The 24,118-nt window shown below is 41.5% G+C and overlaps 1 protein-coding gene across 1 annotated transcript; it reads right to left on the bottom strand.

The window, feature by feature from the left end:
* Positions 1–2,763: 2,763 nt before the first annotated feature.
* On the bottom strand, positions 2,764–17,860 carry LOC137503366 (zinc metalloproteinase nas-4-like). Its single transcript, XM_068230929.1, has 7 exons — positions 17,631–17,860; positions 17,129–17,243; positions 9,435–9,681; positions 8,339–8,503; positions 4,192–4,497; positions 3,293–3,426; positions 2,764–2,892 (listed from the first exon to the last, which is right to left on the bottom strand). Exons 1-7 carry the CDS (start codon positions 17,858–17,860, stop codon positions 2,764–2,766), a joined length of 1,326 nt encoding a protein of 441 aa, XP_068087030.1.
* Positions 17,861–24,118: the final 6,258 nt, after the last annotated feature.

The following is a 24,118-nucleotide window of genomic DNA, read 5'->3' as shown; positions in this document are numbered from 1 at the left end:
TTGCTTCGCTTAGGGACCAACAATAGATCGCAACACAGAGAGCACATATTGACGACCAGTGCTATTTGTATAATTTCTTCCCAATGGTGGAGCCCATAAAGACTATAATTTCACACCGTGAAAGCTTCAGCTATAATACTATTCTGATGATACTACAAAATACAGCATGTTTTACACCAATTCAATGCATTTTTTCTTAATTTCCTTTAGGTACTTTTTTGCAGCAGAGCATAAGGTGGCAAGGAAACTTTCAAGTCTGTTTTCTACAGTAATTCTGATATTAAATTACCTAGTTGTCGTTCTAAGGTGACGATTTTGTGCTGTATATTATTAAATTAATTTTACATTTTTAAATTCATGCTTTTAAAAATAAAATATTGAATTTGAAATTTGATTATCCGGATTGTTCTTATGCAGATGACCGCTAGTATCAATCTATTGCAAGTTGCTTTGCGTCGCACCGACACAGATAGACCTTGTGGCGACGATGGGACAGGAAAGGCTAGGAGTTGGAAGGAAGCAGCCGTGGCCTTAATTAAGGTACAGCCCCCAGCATTTTCCTGGTGTGAAAATGGGAAAACACGGAAAACCATCTTCAGGACTGCCGACAGTGGTATTCGAACCCATTATCTCCCGGCTGCAAGCTCACAGCCGCGTGCCCCTAACCGCACGGCTAACTCGCCCGGTGATTAAAATTTTCCTAAGCTTTGCCTTACAAGGTAACCTTGGAATAAAGTAAATATTGACATAAATAAACAATAATACTCATCAGTATTTTGTTGGATGTTTTATTTCATTATCATTTCAAATTACAGTAGTATTACCATTATAATAAAAATATACACATTCGAATAAAGCGATCAATAAATAGTGGTATGTTACAATAATTAGCCACGGAGCAACAACAAGCATTACTATCAGCTTATAATCAATACATTATATTCATACATGAAATTATATTAATGAGAACATGTGGAACTTAAGTTAACTTTGCTATACAATACATTATTCACCATTAAACAATAATAGTTTGAGGAACAAATGTCTACAAAGGATTCTTGATGAATAAGGTACAAAGTAAAACTGTGATAATTGCTACATGAAATAAATATATGATGTGATGAGAATATAAATAAGTTAACTAAATAAATACGAAACAGATTGTTTACATAACTAATTAAATGAAATAGTAGTACCACAATAAAAAAACGTAAGTTCCGAAACTCTTTGGCTAACAGAAGACTTTATTTAATCTTGCGTCATATTTTGGCAACAGTTTTCGCTACTTGAACAGTACAATTCAACATAAATATAGTCCATTATTTGTGAAATTCTCGGCATCTTCAAGACAATAAAAATTGTCTCCTCCACACGGCAAAACACAGAATCACGAGTGCGTTTTTAGACTTAGAAAACGAAAGAACGAAATGGATTTATGGTTGTTTTTCTTACGACATGCATGAGGTACAGGTAGTGCATCCAACCACAGGGGAGATGAAGTGTTCCGATAAATTGAACGAAAAACCAGTCTATCACAAAAAATTGTAAGGATCATGAACTGAGAGAAAATTAAAGACATTGAACACCTCGTCAATATGTCCCTGTCCCCTATTCCAAGGTCCTGGGTTCGTTTTCCGGTCAGTTGAAGGATTTGAATTATAGACTGAGGAGTAAAACGTGGTTCACTTGATATGAGATTTTCTCAAGCTCTTAGTTACAGAAAGAAAGCGCACAGTGAGAAGATGACGCTACTGACCTAGTGTACATAGACAACACTGGTAGCAGAACATGGTTCACTTGATACGAGATGTTCTCAAGCTCTTAGTTACATGAAGAAAGCGCACAATGAGATGATGAAGCTACTGACTTATTATACATAGACGAATAGTGGTTGCCATGGTTACAATGGTGTCGAGAAATAATTGATGACGCTAATTGCAAATCGACCACCAGCCCCAAAACATACCCATATTAAAGGTGCGACAGAAACTAGCTAGAAGAAATCAAGTTGGCATTCGGAGATACATATTGTATTGTTTCAAAACGTTTAACTGATACAGGAAAGCAGGCAATGTAATCTTCAGATACATTACCAGCAGTAATAGGTTTAGTATTGTTAACTAATTTATGAAATGAAAGTCCACAGCATGTTTCCAGTCATTCGAGCGCGTCTGGAATGGAAGGAATGATGCTCCCATCTATCGGCGAGATTAGGAATTGTGCCGGCTGCCGAAGCCTGTCGCACTTCTCTGGGGCAATGATTAATGTATTTTATTACAAATGAAATAAAATGCTATTGAGGAGTGTTGCTGGAATGAAATATGACAGAGAAAACCGGATTACCCGGAGAAAAATCTGCCCGCCTCCGCTTTGTCCAGCACAAATCTCACATGGAATGACCTGGATTTGAACCACGGAACCCAGCGGTGAGAGGCCGGCGTGCTGTCGCATGAGCCACGGAAGATCTTTAACACATTTATATACGGAGAAATTCACATAGCCAAGAAAGGAAAATTCTCGGGGGAACTATTCAACGGCCAAGACGTTTCACAGCAATAGTACACAGAACTTCCCACAAGAGTGTACTAAATCTCATTAGGTCGCAATGAAAGAACAAGAATATCCCTAAACTATTCTTCTGTTCTACTGCAATAACAATAACTAAAGGTCTCTTAAAAGACATAAAACTTATACCAAAGATAATTTTCTGTCTAAATCTAACACAAATAAATTAAATTAATTAGCTTTCCTGACTTCCATAGCTTACAGAGTCTCCACTTTCTCCTTCAGAGCCTTGCTTCGTCTTCCACAAATGTTCTTGTACATTCCGTTTATCTTCTGAATGTCACCCTGGCTGAAACCATCTCTCTGACCCAGTTGTACGTTGGGATTCTGAAACGAAAATTATTATTAACAGTTTCTTTTCTATTGTTTTAATATAGCAGTAACACAACGGTGGTTTTCGCTGACACAACAATGCTAGGATTGGGAAGGTAAGTTGCTTTGGTCTTAACCCTCAAACGATGAGGTGGGATCGTTTACGATACCAGTCAGGATGTACACCCCTACAACTGGCCGGGTGTAGATCCCGGGATGTGTGGATAAGGGACAGGCAGACTGCGGCGCTGGCCCTCCCTGCCTCCCACCCACATGCCCAATTAACTGGAGTATTCTGTCCCGCAAGGGGATAATTTTGAACGGATGTCCCACTGACCGAAACACTTATTTAGAAGACCAGGTCCTCCATGGACACAGATACATGATTATGCTGATTAATAAAATCACACATTACCTTGGATGTAATGGTAGGTCGCCCGTTATTGGAGAAGGCGTTCCCAGAGTAATGCATCACGCTGCCGTAGTCATATGGAACTCCAAAAGCATACGTTGTCTGCTCCGAAGCCTTGTTGAAGTTCAGTTCCCGACCTTGAAAGAGAAAAGAAACACGTTTTCTTTGTAGGAGTGAAAACAATGTAATTTATTTATGAGCGTATAAATAAATTTTACTCTTCAATCAATAAATCGCCACTGACATGCCCGGCTGGCACATTCCCTTTCCATTATTTATCTAGTCTTTTCTTAAACAATTTAAAAGAAATAGATACAAGTGCCTGTTGGTAAATTACTCCAATCCCCTAATTCCGCTTCTTATAAACGAACATTTATCCCAATTTGTTTTCTTGAATGCCAACTTTACTTTCATCCCGTGATCTTTCCTACTTTCAAAAAACACCAGTCAAGCTTATTCGTCTAGTTATATAAATGAAAATGCATTGCATTATAATACTTCATCTTCTCTTTGTATCTTCTTATTCTATACTAGCTGATGTACCCGTGCTTCGCAACGGAATTGTACATTTTACGAGCAATGTACAGACAAAACTTATTTATTTATCTGTTGGAAATGAATTAACCCATGCATTATTCAGTATTGTGATGGTGGCAGATTACTTGAGCTTTTTTGTGTGTAGATAGGGACGGAACCACTGTGCTGCAATCTGGTGGAGAAATTTCAACAAGTTTACGTTTGGTTTTCCTTGATTCACGATCTCTCTGACTATCCGTGTTTACATTACTGTGAAGCGGAGTTCAACCAGCCAGAGACGATTTGTAAAAAAAAAAAAAAAAAAAAACAATGCGTAGTGTAATGACAGTACGGGAAAGTGCAATTACGTCATAGTGTTTACTCACCAGACTGGATGTTCTGCCAGTTGATGATGACGTAGGAATCTCTCTCGTAGCGGTTCTGCTCGTGAAGGAAGCCAACGGCATGCATGAACTCGTGGATGATGGTACCGAGGGTTGTGGTGCAGCCAGGGCTCTGCAGGTTGAGTTGCTGAGGACCACCAGTTCGACCCACAGCGGACCAGCAGCCAGTGTTGTCGTGAGTCACGTACAAGTAGTCACGTTCAGTTCCAGTGTACGGCAAAAACCTGATGCAGGTGTGGGTGTGGTAGGCGTTGATAGCGTTGCTGATCATCACAAGGTCATGCTGGTCTGGAGACAGAACAAATCAGTTGAAGTTTCCCGAATACATCCATGGTCCAATCACATTAGGGAGACAGAACAAATCAGTTGAAGTTTCTAAAGGCATCCATGGTCCAATCACATTAGGGAGAAAGAACAAATCCGAAGTTTCCCAAAGACATTCATTGTCCAGTCACATAAGGGAGAAAGAACAAATCAGTTGAAGTTTCCCAAAGACATCCATGGTCCAATCACGTGATGGAGAAAGAACAAATCAGTTGAAGTTTCGCAAAGACATTCATGGTCCAATCACATTGGGGAGAAATAACAAAACAGTTGAGGTTTCCCAAAGACATCCATGGTCCAATCACATTAGGGAGAAAATATCAAATCAGTTGAAGTTTCCCTAAGACATTCATGTTCCAATCACATCAGGGAGAAAGAACAAACTAGTTGAAGTTTCCCAAAGACATTCATGGCCCAATCACATTAGAGAGAAATAACAAATCAGTTGAAGTTTCCAAAGACATCCATAGTCCAATCACATTAGGGAGGCAGAACAAATCAGTTAAAGTTTCCCAAAGACATTCATGGTCCAATCACATCAGGGAGGAGAATACAACAGTGCTGTCAAGAGCAATGACGTACGATAGGTTGTGAGAGAAAATTCAGTACAATCAAGACGCAAGACGCGATGTCATTCGGAGACGGTGAACTGCTTCCGCATATCTAAAAAAAGACACCACTTTGGTTGCTGAAAGTAAGGAAGAGTTCGAGGACATCAGAACAGAATGAGAACATCGACCTGTACCTGTATATCACCATGACAAAAATTATGGTTGGTTTATCATCGAACATTACGATAAGTAATGAGTTAATCAAAGAAGTGAATAGTTCCTGTTTGTTGGGATCAGACATTAGTAGAAGTGGCTTAAGCAGTCAAGAAATTCGCCGAAGAGTTACCATTGATAGTGGAGCATTCAAAGACCTGGATAAGATCTTCAAGTGTTCAGATGTGTCTTTGCATACCGAAGTAAGAATGGTTGAGGTATTAGTCTTTCTCGAGCTGCAATATGGTTGTGAAAGCTGGACCATATGGAAGCGAGATGGGAAGCATTTGTAGCTCTCGTGGTGGAGAAGGATATCGTGTATCCCTCGCTCAGCCAAGAAGACAAATGCATGGGTCATTCAAAAGATCAAACCAGTTCTGTCTCTTGAGGCATTCATTGCAATATTACATTTGTCATATTCTGAACACGTTATGAGCTGCTCTGTTTCATTGCTATTACGCTTGGGAAGGTCGACAGGTTTCGGCGACGAGGGCGGCCAGGATTGGGACCCAACATGAAAATGTCACTGAAGGATCTGAAGTAGATGGTTGAAGATCGAAACATCTGGAGGTAGTCCATCCACGCAGTAGCCAGGAGTCGACCTCGACTTAATGGTGGCACCTGATCATTATGATCTAAAAATGGTGTACATTACCTCCTGTTTACATGAGCCACGGGACGAAAAATCCTTCGCATTCATACATTTTCTCCTCTACAAGGAATGGCATAGAATCTTGGATATGTTTTCTGGGCTTAGAAGACGAGGGAGCGAGTTCGATTCCCGGCTACTTTGGAGGCTGATTGTTGTGTTCGTCTCAATAAACATCGCCATTTATATACAATACACCCCACTCCAAAACACCACAGAAACCGCCGTAGTCAATACATTCCTCAACATGGGGTTGGCGTCAAGAAGGGTACCCGTCCGTAAAATGTGGCTTTATCCACACATAGTGTCGTAGATGAGAAAGAACTACGAGACGAAGAAGAGGATCCTTTAGGATTTATGCCCTGTTAAATAGGCAAACTGAACGGAAATTTACGAGTAGCAAAGACCTACTTCCACTGCCTCACACATGGATAATTATCAGTGCCAAATTTTAAAATTTTAATTTTTCACTAGAAAGGTGCAGAGGGCTAAGGAGCATTGCGTATCTTCGGGGCTAGGTCCATAGAAGACTATAAACGGTTCTTAAGACTGCCACAATATGGCAGTGGTACTAAGTCCCCAAGCTCTCGCATATGAAATGTGAATGTACCATTCATTACTTCTGACTGGTGCTCTTTTCTCTGGTCGGCGGATGCAGAGTGTCCACGGCTGGTCCGTGGTCCTACAGCTCTGCACTCTGACCGGCCAACCGAGTAGAGGAGCGTTCACCACGGCTCTACCGTGGCTCTACGCCTCTGTATTCGGGAGACGGAGACGGGCTGGACCCCACTGTTGGTTGTCGTGAGATTTTCCATTCTCTTGCACTAAGGCGAATACCGGTACAGTACAGGCCACGGCCACCAAACCTCTCACCTTTTCCGTGCATCTCCTTCACCGTAACAAATCTCCTGGCCTGAGAGACGGCGTCACCGTCTAGAAAGTCCATCTCCCCCTCCAGGAGAAGAATGAGAAAATATCGTAGTAGTAGTACTTGTCCTTTTCTCTGGTGGCAACTGGGTTATTTGAAAGTATAGAACAACAGTTTGTTGTTAGTGGACATGGCTTCCTTCCTTGTAATTCTGATGTTTTTCTTATACAGAGAAGGAAAGCAGTCACAAAGCATACTGTGTTCCCAGCGATCTCCAAGAAATAGTGGAAGCAGCTAGTTCCAAGGAGTTCCTATGATTGGTGCAAAATTTATTTAACATTGAAAAACGTGATAAATAAGATTGTCAATACAAGAACACTGAATATTCTCAAAGTTATCTTCTATGACTCATCAAACTTAGCATGTGTCCATCTGAGAGAATCATACAGTGAGACTGAGACTGGCTGTAAGATAAAAGTTCTGAAACACGTATAGTAAAACACATAGAATCCGCACAATTAGAAGTTATCTCTTCCATACGTTCTATGTCACTTGAAAAATAAAAACGAACTGCTTGAAAGCCGTGATTCTCCAGTTAGTCAAGCAAGAATGTAAGGAATATTATTTGCAGATCTGTGAGTAATAAACAAAGTAGACAATGTTACCTGGCAAACGTCCAGGCTGTGATATAATGTATGGATGGACGGCAAGACAATATTACCTAGCAACCGTCCAGGCAGTGATGAAAGGTATGGATGGACGACCAGACACTGTTACCTAACAATCGTGCAGGCAGAGATGTAAGATGTGGATGGATGGCCAGACAATATTACCTAGCAAACGTGCAAGCAGTCATGTAAGGTGTGGATGGATAGCCAGACAATATTACCTAGCAACCGTGCAGGCTGTGATGTAAGGTATGGATGGACGGCAAGACAATGTTACCTAGCAACTCTGCAGGCTGTGATGTAAGGTATGGATGGATGGCCAAACCGTGCAGGCTATGTCTTATGGCTGGTGGTCATCTGAAATTAGCAGTTGTTGATGGATGGCGATGACCGAGAAACGTATTTATGATTATATGATTTTTGCAAAGGGAAAAGTGATATATTTCTTTATCTACTTATCAATCATCAATCTATTGTTAAATATCCATCAAAAGTTGTTATTTGTTTCTCTTATTTAATTCTCAAAACTAAATCCCTTAAATTGATTGTGAGAAACAATTACTTATCAATAATTTGCTTATCATAAATTTGGCACTTTATTGATGTATCTGAGTAAACCCGGACTGTTCGAGGTAGAGATAAACAGCGTGGGACCGCCCATATCCACCATGTTCGTTCGGCAGTAGGACTCCTGGCAAGTAGGCAGACTGCTGAACCTTGGATGCATACATCTGTTCTGACGTGACAATGGAAGGAACACACAGGCAAATATCGCTCCCACTTACGGCAGTTTTGTTATACATCTTAAAATGATCTACCCATATCTTCACGTATTAAGGAAACCAGGGATACTTACTGAATCCTGGAGCGAGCTGATAATAGACCACTCCGCCTGGCCAACGGGCGCTCAGCTGACGTATTCCATTCCTCGTGGGAGGGAACAAGATGTCACCTTCAGCATATTCTCCCAGTTCTTCTGGATTGATAGCGCTGTTGTTTTTCCAGCTCTTAACCTTCTCTCCTGTAAGGAAAAACGAATAAAGTGTAATAATACCAAGCAGAAATCCTGACAAGGGGAGAGGACGCAGTCATCGGTTAAAAGTAAAAGGACATTCCTTCAAAAAGATACACAGATACATAAATCTGCACTATAGACTGTTATGCCTTTCATCATTCAGTCTGCAAGCCTCTGTAAATTTACTAACCTCCGTCATAATCCTCTAATTTTAACTAGTTCTGTGGCCTCGTACAGTTATGTACCTATCGTTAGAAACCATCGTTCTCTTGGTCTCCCTCTAGTTCTTTTACCCTCCCTTACAGTGTCCATTGTTCTCCCAGGTAACCTATTCACCTCCATTCACCTTCACATAACACCACCACCGAAACCAATGTATGCGTACAGCTTCATAATTCTTTTCGTAATGACTTCCTTGGCTCTATACCCTCAGGCGTTTTTTGATATTTTGAAAAATGTCCATACCGAATGTAGTTATAAGGGCTTAAGTGAAACTCTGCATTGACTCACATTAACGCTCGTCGTGGTGCTTATGTGAAACTCTGCATTGACTCACATTAACGCTCATAGTGGTGCTCAAGTAAAACTCTGCATTCGCTCACATTAACGCTCGTAGCGGTACTTAAGTGAGGCTCTGCATTGACTCACATTAACGCTCGTAGCGGTGCTTAAGTGAAACTCTGCATTGACTCACATTAACGCTCGTAGTGGTACTTAAGTGAAACTCTGCATTGACTCACATTAACGCTCGTAGCGGTGCTTAAGTGAAACTCTGCATTGACTCACATTAACGCCCGTATTGGTAGAAAAAGGGAAAAGGCTAATCTAATCGACCGGATTGAGGAAAGCGTTGTAATTCTCTCTTTATATTATAATAACACTTCAGAAGTAATCCATTAAAATGGAAGGAAAGTACTGTACTTTGCGCTGAACTTACCTGTCTCAGCGTTTGGAGTTCCGTACAGGGACGAACCAAATTCAGCGGTGAGACGCTGGAGGGCGCCACTATATTCTTCAAAGAAGTCATCGTCATCTTCCATGTCATCGATATCGTCAAGGGAATTGTCCGTTAGATCTTCAGGTAAGGGCAAAGTTGCCGCCATGACGAAGAGCGAAGAGAGAAGCAGGACTAGTTGTAAGCGTGCTGCCATCTTGTTGGGAGTTAGTGCTTTCTGTAGAAAGAGCTATAACAGTCCAAATAAATGATGAACACTTTAAAAAGATCTCTAGCTACATGAAATAGCCTAATACAGTAAGTTAGCCAGCCCATTTCGTCCCTGTGAAGTTAACACCAGGCGTGCGCAGTCTTGTGTGACCTGATGTGCGTATCGCTTGGGGAACTAGGTAAATGTCACCACCTACTGACCAAACAATGAGTTCAAATACAAGTACGTACCGTTACCTGCTGCCTGCTGTCATTTCTTGATGGATACAGTACTTTTGTATCCATCTCTTGCCATAGGCCAGAGCAAAGTGTAGCTTCCACCGAAGTCCCAGTCTCATCAATGGCTGTGACAATATGGAAGCCCCTGGGGTATGGGTAGTGCTGAGCAATTTCATTCAGAGTACAACCAGTGCGTCTGAGTGTCATGAAAGGTGTTGCTCATAGGGTCAGTTGTGCTACAATAGCACTGTCTGGCCCAGTGAGGAGAGCAATGGCAAACTACCTCACTCCTCATCTTGCCTAGTACGCCTCATTTTGGTACTGTCATTGGTTTTTGTGGTTTTCCTATAAGTGCATAGCCTTTGGTGGTGCTATTTTAGGATCCAACTAGCCTCTGGGCTGATGTCCTAACAGACAGACACCGTTACCTGAGAAAGTATGAAATTCTGTTTTACTAATTATTGCATTAAAATTGTGAGAATTCCGCTATAATCCTTCATAATTAAACTTCGTATGGAAATTTATAAATCGCGTCGAGATAAATTAAGAATTATGGTGCCGTAACAGCCGATTTATGATACTGAATTTCTTTTTCTCTAGATGAAGGATCTCTGGAAATGCTCGATATTTTATTTGTCTAACTTAGGTTAGGGCTACCTTTTACGTACAAAGAGTTATATCTATCTTAATCTGCTTACCCTCCAGGGTTGGCTTTTTCCTCGGACTCAGCGAGGGATCCCACCTCTACCGCCTCAAGGGCAGTGTCCTGGAGCTTCAGACTTTGGGTCGGGGGATACAACTGGGGAGAATGACCAGTACCTCGCCCAGGCGGCCTCACCTGCTATGCTGAACAGGGGCCTTGTGGAGGGTTGGGAAGATTGGATGGGACAGGCAAGGAAGAGGGAAGGAAGCGGCCGTGGCCTTAAGTGAGGTACCATCCCGGCATTTGCCTGGAGGAGAAGTGGGAAACCACGGAAAACCACTTCCAGGATGGCTGAGGTGGTAATCGAACCCACCTCTACTCAGTTGACCTCCCGAGGCTGAGTGCACCCCGTTCCAGCCCTCGTACCACTTTTCAAATTTCGTGGCAGAGCCGGGAATCGAACCCGGACATCCGGGGATGGCAGCTAATACAAAGACTTATATTCCAAAATATATTTAACTCTGAGCGTGCCAACCAAAATGCCTATTTTTTGAATTTTCATATTTTATTTATGTATTTGTTAATGGCAATTTGAGAGCAAACATATTAAATGCAATAAACAAAATCAAACTATAATATCAGTACCATTATACAGATTTAAATATCTAAGCCTCAAATTCTGAGGCATAAAATAAAGTGGACCTATTGGTAAAACATAGGGGCTGCCTGGCCGAGGCGGTAAAGACGTGTTCGGTTCGCCCGGAAGGACGTGGGTTCGAATCCCCGTCAGGAAGTCGTAAAATTTAAGAAATGAGATTTCCACTTCCGGAGGTGCATGTGGCTCTTTGGTTCACTCACCTTACACCAAAAATGAGTACTAGGTTAATACATGAGGGCAAAGGCGGCCGGGCGTATAGCTAACCACTCTACCCCATCAAGTGCCGAGGTTGCGGGTAGTGGAAGCCTTTACCTTCCACCCCTCCAAGGGCCTTCATGGTTTGTACGGAGAAGACTTTACTTTGCTTTGCTTTTATTGGTAAAACGTAATTTTTTGAAGGTATTAATGTAATCACTTATTGGTAATTCAAATTAGCTTAAATCTAAAAACTTTGCAAGTTACGAACTTCATTCAAGTACTGATGACATACAGAAACATGGCATTGCATAGAGTCAGGGAACTAGATGTAGTCAGGAATGTAACTGGAGATCGCTGTGCGTAAGTAGTTATAAAGACGAAAAGAAGGTAATCTTGATCTGTATTTTGACTTCGCAGTAGACTAATGACCACTATATATCCATAAATTTAATTTAAAATCAGTCCGACTCGTTGGCTGAATGGTCAGCGTACTGGCCTTCGGTTCAGAGGGTCCCGGGTTCGATTCCCGGCCGGGTCGGGGATTTTAACCTTCATTGGTTAATTCCAATGGCCCGGGGACTGGGTGTTTGTGCTGTCCCCAACATTCCTGCAAGTCACACACCACACATAACACTATCCACCACAATAACACGCAGTTACATACACATGGCAGATGCCGCCCACCCTCATCGGAGGGTCTGTCTTACAAGGGCTGCACTCGACTAGAAATAGCCACACGAAATTATGTTATTATTATTATTTAAAATCATACTAGACAAACATCCTGTTATTTATTAAACGAAAATATTCAAAAGGAAATGTACACAATTACAAAAATATCAATATAAATTAATTTTCTGTGAAGAGGGTTCCGTCGGACTGGCAGGAACAGAAGTGCCGTCCTGTGATCTAATTTATAAGCAGAATTTGTTGATCTGAGAGACATTAAACATCATTTATGGGCAATAGTTAAGAACAAAGCAAGCCTTGAATGAACCACGCTGGATGTATGTACAGTATAATGTCGAACCAGCTCAAGGAGTTAATAACCATGTGCTGGACATTTCCCTCAACACACGACTTCTAATACTAATTTTTAAAATAATTTTTTGAATATCTTAATTTCGAATTTTTTCCTCTCACAAGGTGATGTCTATAGAAACAGTTTTGTCATGACATACTGTGTACAAGACATGAAAATGTTAAATTAGAGACGTTGAAATATTAGAACGATGAGAAATCCTGGTAATTGAAAACATATTCAAAATAATATTTTCAAAAACTACTTATAAAAATACTAGTCTTTCTTAAAATCAAGGATCAATAGATCATACAAAACAAAATATTATCAATTTTGGAACATGTTCTGAAAAATTAACTTCTTTATTTGTGCTTTATTCGTCTTACTATAAGAATCTTAACTTTTGTATACTACATGTATCAAAAATAAGAAAAGAAACAACACCTTCTCCCGGATCTGTGGTTTCCGAGGTTATTGGGGACGGGTATTATCTTATCTTATTTGTTATGGACAGCTTTGATTTATTATTTGAACAAATGTTAAGTGAATGTTACTGTACGAAATATTTCTAAACATTCTATCTGTGTTTTAATACAATTCAGCTAATGTGTTTAAACATTCTTATTATGGATAGCTATGCTACGCAGAATGCTGTTATGACTTCTTAAAAACGAACTAGTCAATGTATGTGCAATTTAAAAAAATGAAAATTCACGTTTCTTAGTTTTGAATTCCAAGAAATCCTGGAGCTTCTATGACAAGGATCACGATATCAAATGTCACGTAAATACTATACGTTTGCTTGGTTATATCATGTACAGCATATAGAAACCAATGTTCTCTTCAGTACAGGGATAGAACTAATGTTGTAATCGAGAGTTAGTTCCTATTTTATATCCCCAGTTAGTGACCTGAACTGTCAGTGTAACCTATCAAATATTTTCAGCCGGAGAAAACGTTAAACACAAAATATCTTAGATTCCCACTTTCCTCTCTTGCAAAAACAATATTTGCTTGTCAATAAACACTTAGTAGTGGCACTCGGTAGTTGACAAAGTTAATTCTTCAGAACATGTTCTATTTCCAATTAGTGTTAGCTAACTTGTTAACAGTACTTACCAATGTAATGCACACACAAGCCAAAGCCTCCTGAAGACACACTAGTAATGTGTAAGATGTTACTTCCAAAGAAGTGAGTGTGCTTTGAAAATCCTTCCACTGCTATATATACCGAGAACTGTCTTGTTTGTACCCAAAATGTTAACTGTATTAGATGTTTTACAGTGTAATTAAGGAATATAAAGATAAGGGGATACTTTGCTAATCTAAAGTAATTAACATGGAAATGAGGTTACATATACTGAACGTCAAACGAAAAATAAAAGCCTTATTCTAAACAATAATCCCAAAATTACACCCTATGCCGACGCAGATTTGATAAGACATCATTAATATATTATGTCCGGTCAGAATAACATGTTTCGCACGCATATTACAGTAGCACTCACTTCGCATTTCTGTTATCCATTCACTTAACTGTTTGCAGAAATATTTCGACAAGAGGTAGCATTACTTAGGACAGAACAATAGGAAAAGTAACAGCAAATGTTACTAGTATGTTATTACTGATTTTAGGCGATACCTATAGACACCTTAGCGGTATAATCTGTTTGGAAAGTTCCGACGAAGCGATGGAAGATAATTGTAGTTCGTTAGTGTCACAGACAATTTGCGATTTAGGAGGAAAGATTAGGTCTCAGTTCTTCTAGTGCAAAGGGTGCGAAAAGAAGAACTGCCAAATAAAGTTAGGTCAAGTGTTAACAATGAGTTAATGGATTAATTTTAGTGTTATGTACATTTGTTGATCGATAGAGCCATCCGTGTTTATCGCTGTTGCTTACGACACGGACACCCGTCTGAAAAATCATAGGCATTGCCTCTCATCGGAAGTTTAAGAGGTGGCGGTGGTGGTTGTGATTACTGTTTTAAGAGGAAGTACAACTAGTACAACTACTCTAACACTAATCAGAGGCAATAAATGGAAGGGATCCAACAGTTCCAAAAATGAAGGTATCGTTCAAAGAAAGACAAGGGCCACAAAGGGCTCCGAGTGATCTAATACCGTTTGGGTCGGAAAAGAATAAGAGTTCACCAAGGGAGGTCGAATAGGATATGTAAAAGTGAGGAGCCTGGCACAAGTAAGTGGAAGCAATGCCAGGAATCAGGTAAGGGCCCCGTGGTCGCCAACTCACGCTCCAAAGCTCAGAGCCCTTGGGGCCATTTTAGTCGTCTCTTTCGACAGGCAGCGGATACCGCGGGTGTTATTCTACAACCTTACCCACAGGGGGATCGCAAATTTAAGATGGCTTGCCATGGGCGTAGTGGTGGTTGGTGCTGATTTCTGTTTTAAGAGGAAGTACAACTGGGTAACCACCCCCTATTAACACTAACCAGAAGGAAAATGACCGACTGTTCGATAAATGAAGGTAACGGCCAAAGAACGATAAGGGCCATGAAAGGGGTGGAAATGAAAGACTCCCTAGCCTTCGGATCCTAATACCGTCGGGGTCCGAAACGAACAAGAGTTGACCAAGGGAGGTCGGATATAAAAGCTGAAGGCAAACACCTTGACAAAAATAAGTGGAAGCCATGCCAGACTCGGATATGGAGCCTGTGGTCGCTAACCCACGCTCCCAGTATGAAAGCCCTTGGTATCGTTTTAGTTGCCTTTTACGATAGATATATAATACTTGGGCGTATTCTACCGCCCTCACTCATAGGGGTTTGCCATGAGAACTTGTTGAATGTATCCCACGGACTTGCTGGATGATTGTTGAATGAACGAATGAAAGGTATGGCTTTGTGCCCGCCTGGTGGCCATGACCGTTAAGGCGTCAAGCGTATATGGTTCGAGACCGTCGTTCGAGTCTCACTGGTGGAAAAAAGAAATATCATCACAGTGTTGGGCGGCAGGGTAGGAAAGTTGGCGTATACAATTTTTAATCACTAGACTGCGTGGCAAAAGCCTGGATTAAATTCCAAGTCTCTCATATGGAGTGAGGGCATATGACGTTGTAGATGGAGATCTATCCGTATTATGGAGACGTTAAAACTTGAACAGATCCCTTGGTATTATTCGACAGGAGTAGGCTATGTACCGACATCAGGTTTCACCCTCGCCCTACCTCATGATCATCGTTACCCCACATCCAGGCACGCGGTCACCCATGAGCGTCGAATAGAAAGACCTGCACCAGGAGAGCAGAACATGCCCTTGGACACTCCCGGCACTAAAATCCATACGATGAATAAATAAATAAATAAATAAATAAATAAATAAATAAATAAATAAATAAAGAGTCCGTCTCTGTGGTGTAGTGATTAGTGTGAATAGCTGCCACCTCCGGAGGCTCGGGTTTCATTCTCGGCTCTGCCAAGAAATTTGAAAAGTGGAACGAGGACTGGAACGGGGTCCATTCGGCCTCGGGATGTCAAGTGTGTAGATGAGGGTTCAATTCCCAACTCAGCCATCCTCGAAGTGGTTTACCGTGGTTTCTCACTTCTCCTCCAGGCAAATTCCGGGATGGCACCTAACTTAAGGCCACGGCCACTTCCTTTCCTCTACCTTGCCTATTCTTTTTTTTTGAATTAGCTTTACGTCTCACCGACACAGATAGGTCTTATGGCGACGATGGGATAGGAAAGGCTTAGGAGTGGGGAGGTAGCGACCCTGGCCTTAATTAAGGTATAGCCCCAGCATTTGCCTGCTGTGAAAATGAGAAACTACGTAAAACCATCTTCAGGGCTGCCGACAGTGGAGTTCAAACCTACTATCTCCCGGATGCAAGCTCACAGCTGCGCGTCCTTAACCGCACGGCCAACTTGCCCGGTCCTTACCTATTCCTTCCAATCCTCCCACCTTCACAAGGCCCCTGTTCAAGAGAGAGTATGAGGCCGCCTGGGCTATGTGTTGGTCCTCCTCTCCACTTGTATCCCCGACCCAATGTCTCGAGCTCCAGGACACTGTCCTGGAGGCGGTAGAGGTAGGATCCCTCGCTGAGACCGAGAGTAAAACCAACCCTGGAGGAAGAAGTAGTAAAGGTTGCCTAATACGCCTCATTATGTCTCTAACATCGGTGTTTCCTTATAACTGGGGAGGGGACGAAAGGCACTAAATAACAGCAAAATATTCAGGCATAATCGCACTAAGGAATCTTCGAAATAGACACTCAAATCTTTAAAATTAGCATTAAAAATGTAATATACTTAAATGTGAATAATAGCCCTGAAGAGTGTTTTCATCAGTTTCGCATTTTCACATGAGGCAAATGCTAGGGCTGTACCTTAATTAAGGCCACGGCCGCTTCCTTCCCACTTCCAGCCCTTTCATTCCCCATCGTCGTCATAAGACCTATCTGCGTCGGTGGGTCGTGAAGCAAAGTGTACCAAAAATACCCGTATGATACTACTCAATTATATGTCCAGCTCCATGGCTAAATGGTCAGCCTGATAGACTTTGGCCTAAGGGGTACTAGGTTTCATTCCCGGCTTGGGGACTGGTGTTTGTGCTGTCTTCAGCATAGGTAGTGCTTCCATCCTTACAGACACACAGGTCACCTGTAAACGCCAGTTCCAAAGACCTTCACCAACCCTCTCCAGAGGCATTACGCCATTTTTCTTTCTGTTTGGGCTTACGTAGAACCACAGGGCACGGGTTGACAATGTACATGGGAATGCTGTTCTTTCTTCTTGGCGCTTTCATTTTCTGGCTGTGTGCCACCTTCCTCTGCTCTGTCCACCTTGGTCAGGTGGTCCCTGTGTTCTTGTTGCTGCTGTAGTGCACTGGGAAGACACCCTGCATAATGATCTGTCCTCTATGGTGTTTAGTGGAATTTCTAATTTTTCTAGGGCTGATTTCACTGCGGTAATCCATTTGTTACTGAAGGCTTTCCCTCTGCCTGTGACTCGTTGGCTGAACGGTCAGCGTACTGGCCTTCGGTTCAGAGGGTCCCGGGTTCGATTCCCGGCCGGGTCGGGGATTTTAACCTTGATTGGTTAATTCCAACGGCACGGGGTCAGGATGTATGTGTTGTCTTCACCATCATTTCATCCTCATCACGACGCGCAGGTCGCTTACGGGAGTCAAATAGAAAGACCTGCACCTGGCGAGCCGAACCCGTCCTGGGATTTCCCGGCACTAAAAGCCATACGACATTTCATTTCCTCTGCCTGTTGTGCTGAAGATCTTGGTGAGCCTGCAGGAGTTCATGAGTTTCTAGTCGCCATAGAGGACTAGTCGCCTTTTCCTCATGGATGCGTTTGTCTTCCTGATATCCAAAGAGCTTATTGTTGCGCCTGATCCTATAAGAGCCATTCTCTTCTTTTATGGTTCCTAATATCCTCCTTAAGATTTTCCCTTCCTTGAGCTCTATTTTCTTGAGTGGGTTATTCCTGGCCATCAAGAGACATTCAGAGTCGTAGAGTACATAGGGACTTATTACTGAGTTGTAATGTTTAAGTGTAAGATTCTTGGAAATATATTTGGAGTGGTAGATTCTTACAAGTAATGAAAATCATTGCAAATCCGTATTGAAAGTATCTTATAATAAATGTAAGAAATTTATTTCACTTCCACCTATTCAATACAATTCCAAATGTTGACGCTTGAGTTAAAACATTATTAAAATGAAAGTTGAGACATGTTTCACCCTTTCCTGTGGGGCATCATCAGTCGTATCAATACCTCACATCCTATCAGGTACCTGCTTGAAAATTGTTCTTAAATCTGCTTTTAATTGAATACATTAAAAATGTTACAAATCATATCGTTGCCTTGTATCAAATTGATTAAAAATCTACTGCACTAATGAATACATTGAGCAAACTTCACTTAAAAAAGCCGCCATATAAGTAAAAAAACAAAAATTATAGACTATATCAAGGACGACGTGCCAAGATCAAACATTACGGAAATTGGCACAATATTGGAATGCTTTTCCTCATCATTTCGCACATAAACATTTGTTTTGTTTTATACTCATTTACATCATTTTGTAATAATATTTTTTAAACTTTCATCAATATTTAGCATCGACCATGGCTCCAGGTCATCAACATTGTCAATGTTACTTATATGACGGCTTTTTTAAGAGAAGTTTGTTCAATGTATTCATTACTATACTAGATTTTTAATCAATTTGATACAAGGCAATGATATGATTTATAACTTTTTTAATGTATTCAATTACGCAGCACCGAGCTCGATAGCTGCAGTCGCTTAAGTGCGGCCAGTATCCAGTAATCGGGAGATAGTGGGTGCGAGTCCCACTGTCGGTAGCACTGAAGATGGTTTTCCGTGGTTTCCCATTTTCACACCGGGCAAATGCCGGGGCTGTACCTTAATTAAGGCCACGGCCGCTTCCTTCCAATTCCTATCTCATCGTCGCCATAAGACATACCTGTGTCGGTGCGACGTAAAGCAAAAAAAAAAAAAAGGAATTACGCAGTAGATTTTAGAACAGTTTTCAACCAGGTACCTGGTAGGATTTGAGGTATTGATATGACTAATGATGCCCCACAGGAAAGGACGAAACATGTCTCAACTTTCATTTTAATAATGTTTTAACTCAAACGTCAACTTCTGGAATTGTATTGAATGGGTGGAAGTGAAATAAATTTCTTACATTTATTATATGGTAGACTCTTTCCAGCTTGACCTACCTGGTGTCTATTGTCAATATTTCACTCACATTGACCGATACCCCTTATTATTATTATTATTATTATTATTATTATTCCCTCTGAATTACTGACTGCCTTAGGAGAAACCAGCATGGCAAGGTTATTTCATTTAGTGTGCAAGATGTATGAGACAGGAGAAGTCCCATCCGATTTTCAGCAGAATGTTGTTATACCTATTCCCAAAAAAGCCGGTGCTGACAGGTGTGAAAACTACCGCACGATTAGTTTAGTATCTCATGCCTGCAAAATTTTAACATGTATTATTTACAGAAGAATGGAAAAACAAGTTGAAGCTGAGTTGGGAGAAGATCAATTTGGCTTCAGAAGAAATGTAGGAACACGTGAAGCTATCCTGACTTTACGTCTGATCTTAGAGGATCGAATCAAGAAGGACAAGCCCACGTACATGGCATTCGTAGATCTAGAAAAGGCATTCGATAATGTTGATTGGACCAAGCTATTTATGATTCTGAAGATGATAGGGATCAGATACCGAGAACGAAGAATTATCTACAATCTGTATAAAAATCAGTCTGCAGTGATAAGAATCGAGGGCTTTGAAAAAGAAGCAGCAATCCAGAAAGGAGTGAGGCAAGGCTGCAGTTTGTCCCCTCTCCTTTTCAATGTTTACATAGAACAGGCAGTAAAGGAAATCAAAGAGAAATTTGGAAAGGGAATCACAGTCCAAGGAAAGGAAATCAAAACCTTGAGATTTGCCGATGATATTGTTATTTTATCTGAGACTGCAGAAGATCTCGAGAAGTTGCTGAATGGTATGGATGAAGTCTTGGGTAAGGAGTACAAGATGAAAATAAATAAGTCCAAAACAAAAGTAATGGAGTGCAGTCGAACGAAGCCAGGTGATGTAGGAAAGTCTTAAAGGAAGTAGATGAATATTGTTACTTGGGTAGTAAAATAACTAACGATGGCAGAAGTAAGGAGGACATAAAATGCAGACTAGCACAAGCAAGGAAGAGCTTTCTTAAGAAAAGAAATTTGCTCACTTCAAACATTGATATCGGAATTAGAAAGATGTTTTTGAAGACTTTCGTATGGAGCGTGGCATTGTATGGAAGTGAAACGTGAACGATAACTAGCTCAGAAAGAAAGAAAATAGAAGCTTTTAAAATGTGGTGTTACAGAAGAATGCTGAAGGTGAGATGGATAGATCGAATCACGAATGAAGAGATACTGAATCGAATTGGTGAGAGGAGATCGATTTGGCTAAATTTGACGAGAAGAAGAGATAGAATGATAGGACACATCTTAAGACACCCAGGACTTGTTCAGTTGGTTTTTGAAGGAAGTGTAGGGGGTAAGAACGGTAGGGGTAGACCAAGGTATGAATATGACAAGCAGATTAGAGCAGATGTAGGATGGAATAGTTACGTAGAAATGAAAAGGTTAGCACAGGATAGGGTGGCATGGAGAGCTGCGTCAAACCAGTCTATGGACTGATGACTCAAACAACAACATATTATTATTATTATTATTATTATTATTATTATTATTATTATTATTATTATTATTATTATTATTATTATTACAGGATCCCTGCTGCACGGAAGCACTCGTTATATATAGGTCAGATAACTCGTCTTGATTTGCCAGTCGCAGTCATATTTTGCCTGCCTTTTCAGTGGTTTTATGAACATCTAATAAGAAGCGCGTTATGATGTGCGCAGTTCGTAGTCTGTATTCACCCATTTTGACGTCATCATACCATCTATTTGGTAAAATTCTATCATATATATATATTCGCTTTTCTATCATGCCGTTCGTGAAGTAAAATTTGGTATTGCGTCATAGAAGACAATGGTACTTTAAATCGCAGTTCTTCCATATACAACGGTTGTCTTGTGAGGTCATAGTCTCGAAGGAGCCTTTTCTTTTCCAGGCAGAAAGCCTTTTTAAGATAGATGGTCTTCACTCTTTCTAGTGTAGCTAGGTTATCCTTCGATATGTCATGATGGGGTCTGTTTGTACGTAGACTTTTTTCTCTTAGCAGCACATAAGTTATTAAGAACGTTCTGCCATCTGTTGAATATATCTGGAAGCTGGGGAAGGTTAGAGAATCAAAGAGTATCTAGCAGGGAATAGTATTCGTCCGTGATAAGAGGAAGTGTATACTCTCTGGCTTGACAGGTAATAATCAAACATGGCTGCTTACAATGACCTTACTAAGGATGAAAATCACATATATCAGAATATTAATGAAAGTGTCGGTCGCTTAGGAACTTGCTAAGTACGTAATGTATTGCGGGTTAGGGTAAGCCTTCGCCTACAAATATTGGAGTGGTCGTTTAATGATTTAATTTCATGATTACTCTGGCTGAACTTACAGACCTATCAATGCCTCATGATTCACTGGCAGGTAATTCCGGAGAGAATGAAACAAAAATAAAGGAAATCGGTCCAGTAGAACAGACGGACGGATTTGCCAAAGCTGTTTTAGTAAACTCTTTTAATATATAGAAGCCCGACTCGTTGGCTGAACGGTCAGCGTACTGGCCTTCGGTTCAGAGGGTCCCGGCCGGGTCGGGGATTTTAACCTTCATTGGTTAATTCCAATGGCCCGGGGGCTGGGTGTTTGTGCTGTCCCCAACATTCCTGCAACTCACACACCACACATAACACTATCCTCCACCACATTAACACGCAGTTACCTACACATGGCAGATGCCGCCCACCCTCATCGGAGGGTCTGCCTTACAAGGGCTGCACTCGGCTAGAAATAGCCACACGAAATTATTATTATTATATATAGATTATTGCTACTGTTCTTATTACTCGATTTTATTATATGAAATGAAGATCCACAACCTGTTTTCCAGTCATTCGACCGGGTCAGGAATGGAATGAATGGAGCCCCCATCTAGCGGCGAGGAAAGGAATTGTGCCGGCTGCCGAAACCTGTCGCACTGCTCTGGGTCAATGATTAATGAATGACAGATGAAATGAAATGATATTGGAGAGTGGTGCTGGAATGAAATATGACAGGGAAAACCGGAGTACCTGAAGAAAAACCTGTCCGCCTCCGCTTTGTCCAGTATAAATCTTATATGGAATGACCGGGATTTGAACCACGGAACCCAGCGGTGAGAGGCCGGCGCGCTGCCACGTCAACCACGGAGGCTCTTCGATTTTATTATATGCGTTCGGATATTATGAACGCTCCTACGTTTCTTCACACAGAGCAGACTTCCATATATTGCGAAACATGTCTCCCAGTTGATCGAAGTTTCACACTCTTTCTTTCTTTCTTTCTTAATCTGTTTACCCTCCAGGGTTGGTTTTTCCCTCAGACTCAGAGAGGGATCCCACCTCTACCGCCTCAAGGGCAGTGTCCTGGAGCTTCAGACATTGTGTCGGGGGATGAAACTGGGAAGGATGACCAGCACCTCGCCCAGGCGGCCGCACCTGCTATGCTGAACAGGGGCCTTGGTGATGGACGGGAATATTGGAAGGGATAGACAAGGAAGAGGGAAGGAAGCGGTCGTGAACTTAAGTTAGGTACCATCCCGGCATTTGCCTGGAGGAGAAGTGGGAAACCACGGAAAACTCCTTCGAGGATGGCTGAGGTGGGAATCGAACTCACCTCTACTCAGTTGATCGCCCGAGGCTGAGTGGACTCCATTCCAGTCCTCGTACCACTTTTCAAATTTCGTGGCAGAGCCGGAATCGAACCCGGGCTTCCGGGGGTGGCAAGCAAATCATACTAACAATTACACCACAGAGGCGGACTTTCACACACTCTACAGAATAATAATATGATTGATCCATCAGCTGAAAACACTTCACCAATGAATACTTTAACGAATTTACGTAAGTAGGTTTTTGTAAAATGTTGCTTGTTCTTTAGGCATGATGAAATATCTACCCTGTGAATAGATCTATAGAATTAGAGTGTGTGAAGTATTATCTGATCCTGTAATGGTTAAGAGTGGGGTACCGCAAGGCAGTGTTACGGAAAAAATATTCTCTTAAATATATTAATGGTTCGAACCCCACTGTCGGCAGCCCTGAAAATGGCTTTCCGTGGTTTCCTATTTTCACACCTGGCAAATGCTGGGGCTGTACCTTAATTAAGGCCACGGCCACTTCCTTCCCACTCCTAGCCCTTCCCTGTCCCATCGTCGCCATAAGACCTATCTGTGTCGGAGCGAAGTAAAGCAAAAAACAAAAAACAAAAAAAAACAAAGAAAAAAATTAATGGCATGAGCCATTAACTGGAATTAGAGATAAGGCTATTTGCGGACGATGTTTTACTGTATACAAGAGTAAATAAGTTACAGGAGTGTGAGCTACTGAAAAAGGACTCCACATTGTTGCGAGATGGATACCATAAGATGATATGATGGTAAATGGGGTGAAAAGTCAGGTTGTACGTTTCACCAAAAGGAGAAGTCCGCTCAGATTTAATTGTTGTGTTGATGGAGTGATGGTAGCTCATGGGGAACACTGTACATACCTAGGTGTTAATATAAAAAATTATCTTAATTGGGATAGGTGGTGGTGGTGGTGATTATTGTTTTAAGAGGAAGTACAACTAGGCAACCATCCTCTATACAACACTAATCAGAGGGAAAATATGGAAGGGGTCCAACACTTCGAAAAATGAAGATATCGGCTAAAGGAAGACAAGGGCCACGAAGGGCGTGAAAATGCTAGTTGCTTTACGTCGCACCGACACAGATAGGTCTTATGGCGACGATGGGACAAGGAAGGGCTAGGAGTTGGAAGGAAGCGGCCGTGGTCTTAATTAAGGTACAGCCCTAGCATTTGCCTGGTGTAAAAATGGGAAACCACGGAAAACCATTTTCAGGGCTGCCGACAGTGGGGTTCGAACCTACTATCTCCCGAATACTGGATACTGGCCGCAATTAAGCGACTGCAACTATCGAGCTCGGAGGCGTGAAAATGAAAGACTCCCTAGCCCTCGCAAACCTAATAGCGTCGGGGTCGGAAAAGAACAA

The sequence above is a fragment of the Anabrus simplex genome, chromosome X, assembly GCF_040414725.1.
Source record: "Anabrus simplex isolate iqAnaSimp1 chromosome X, ASM4041472v1, whole genome shotgun sequence".
NCBI classification, from domain to species: domain Eukaryota; kingdom Metazoa; phylum Arthropoda; class Insecta; order Orthoptera; family Tettigoniidae; genus Anabrus; species Anabrus simplex.
The sequence above is the reverse complement of the archived record's forward strand: the minus strand, read 5'-3'. Positions and strand labels throughout refer to the sequence as shown.

Excerpts from the sequence above, each read along its gene's own strand:
- LOC137503366 (XM_068230929.1), bottom strand. The coding sequence starts at position 17,860 with ATGGCCAGGAATAACCCACTCAAGAAAATAGAGCTCAAGGAAGGGAAA. Across the intron at positions 8,504-9,434 it reads AACTCCAAACGCTGAGACAG|GAGAGAAGGTTAAGAGCTGG; the intron begins GTAAGTTCAGCG and ends TTTTCCTTACAG. Across the intron at positions 4,498-8,338 it reads TCAGCTCGCTCCAGGATTCA|ACCAGCATGACCTTGTGATG; the intron begins GTAAGTATCCCT and ends TTCTGTCTCCAG.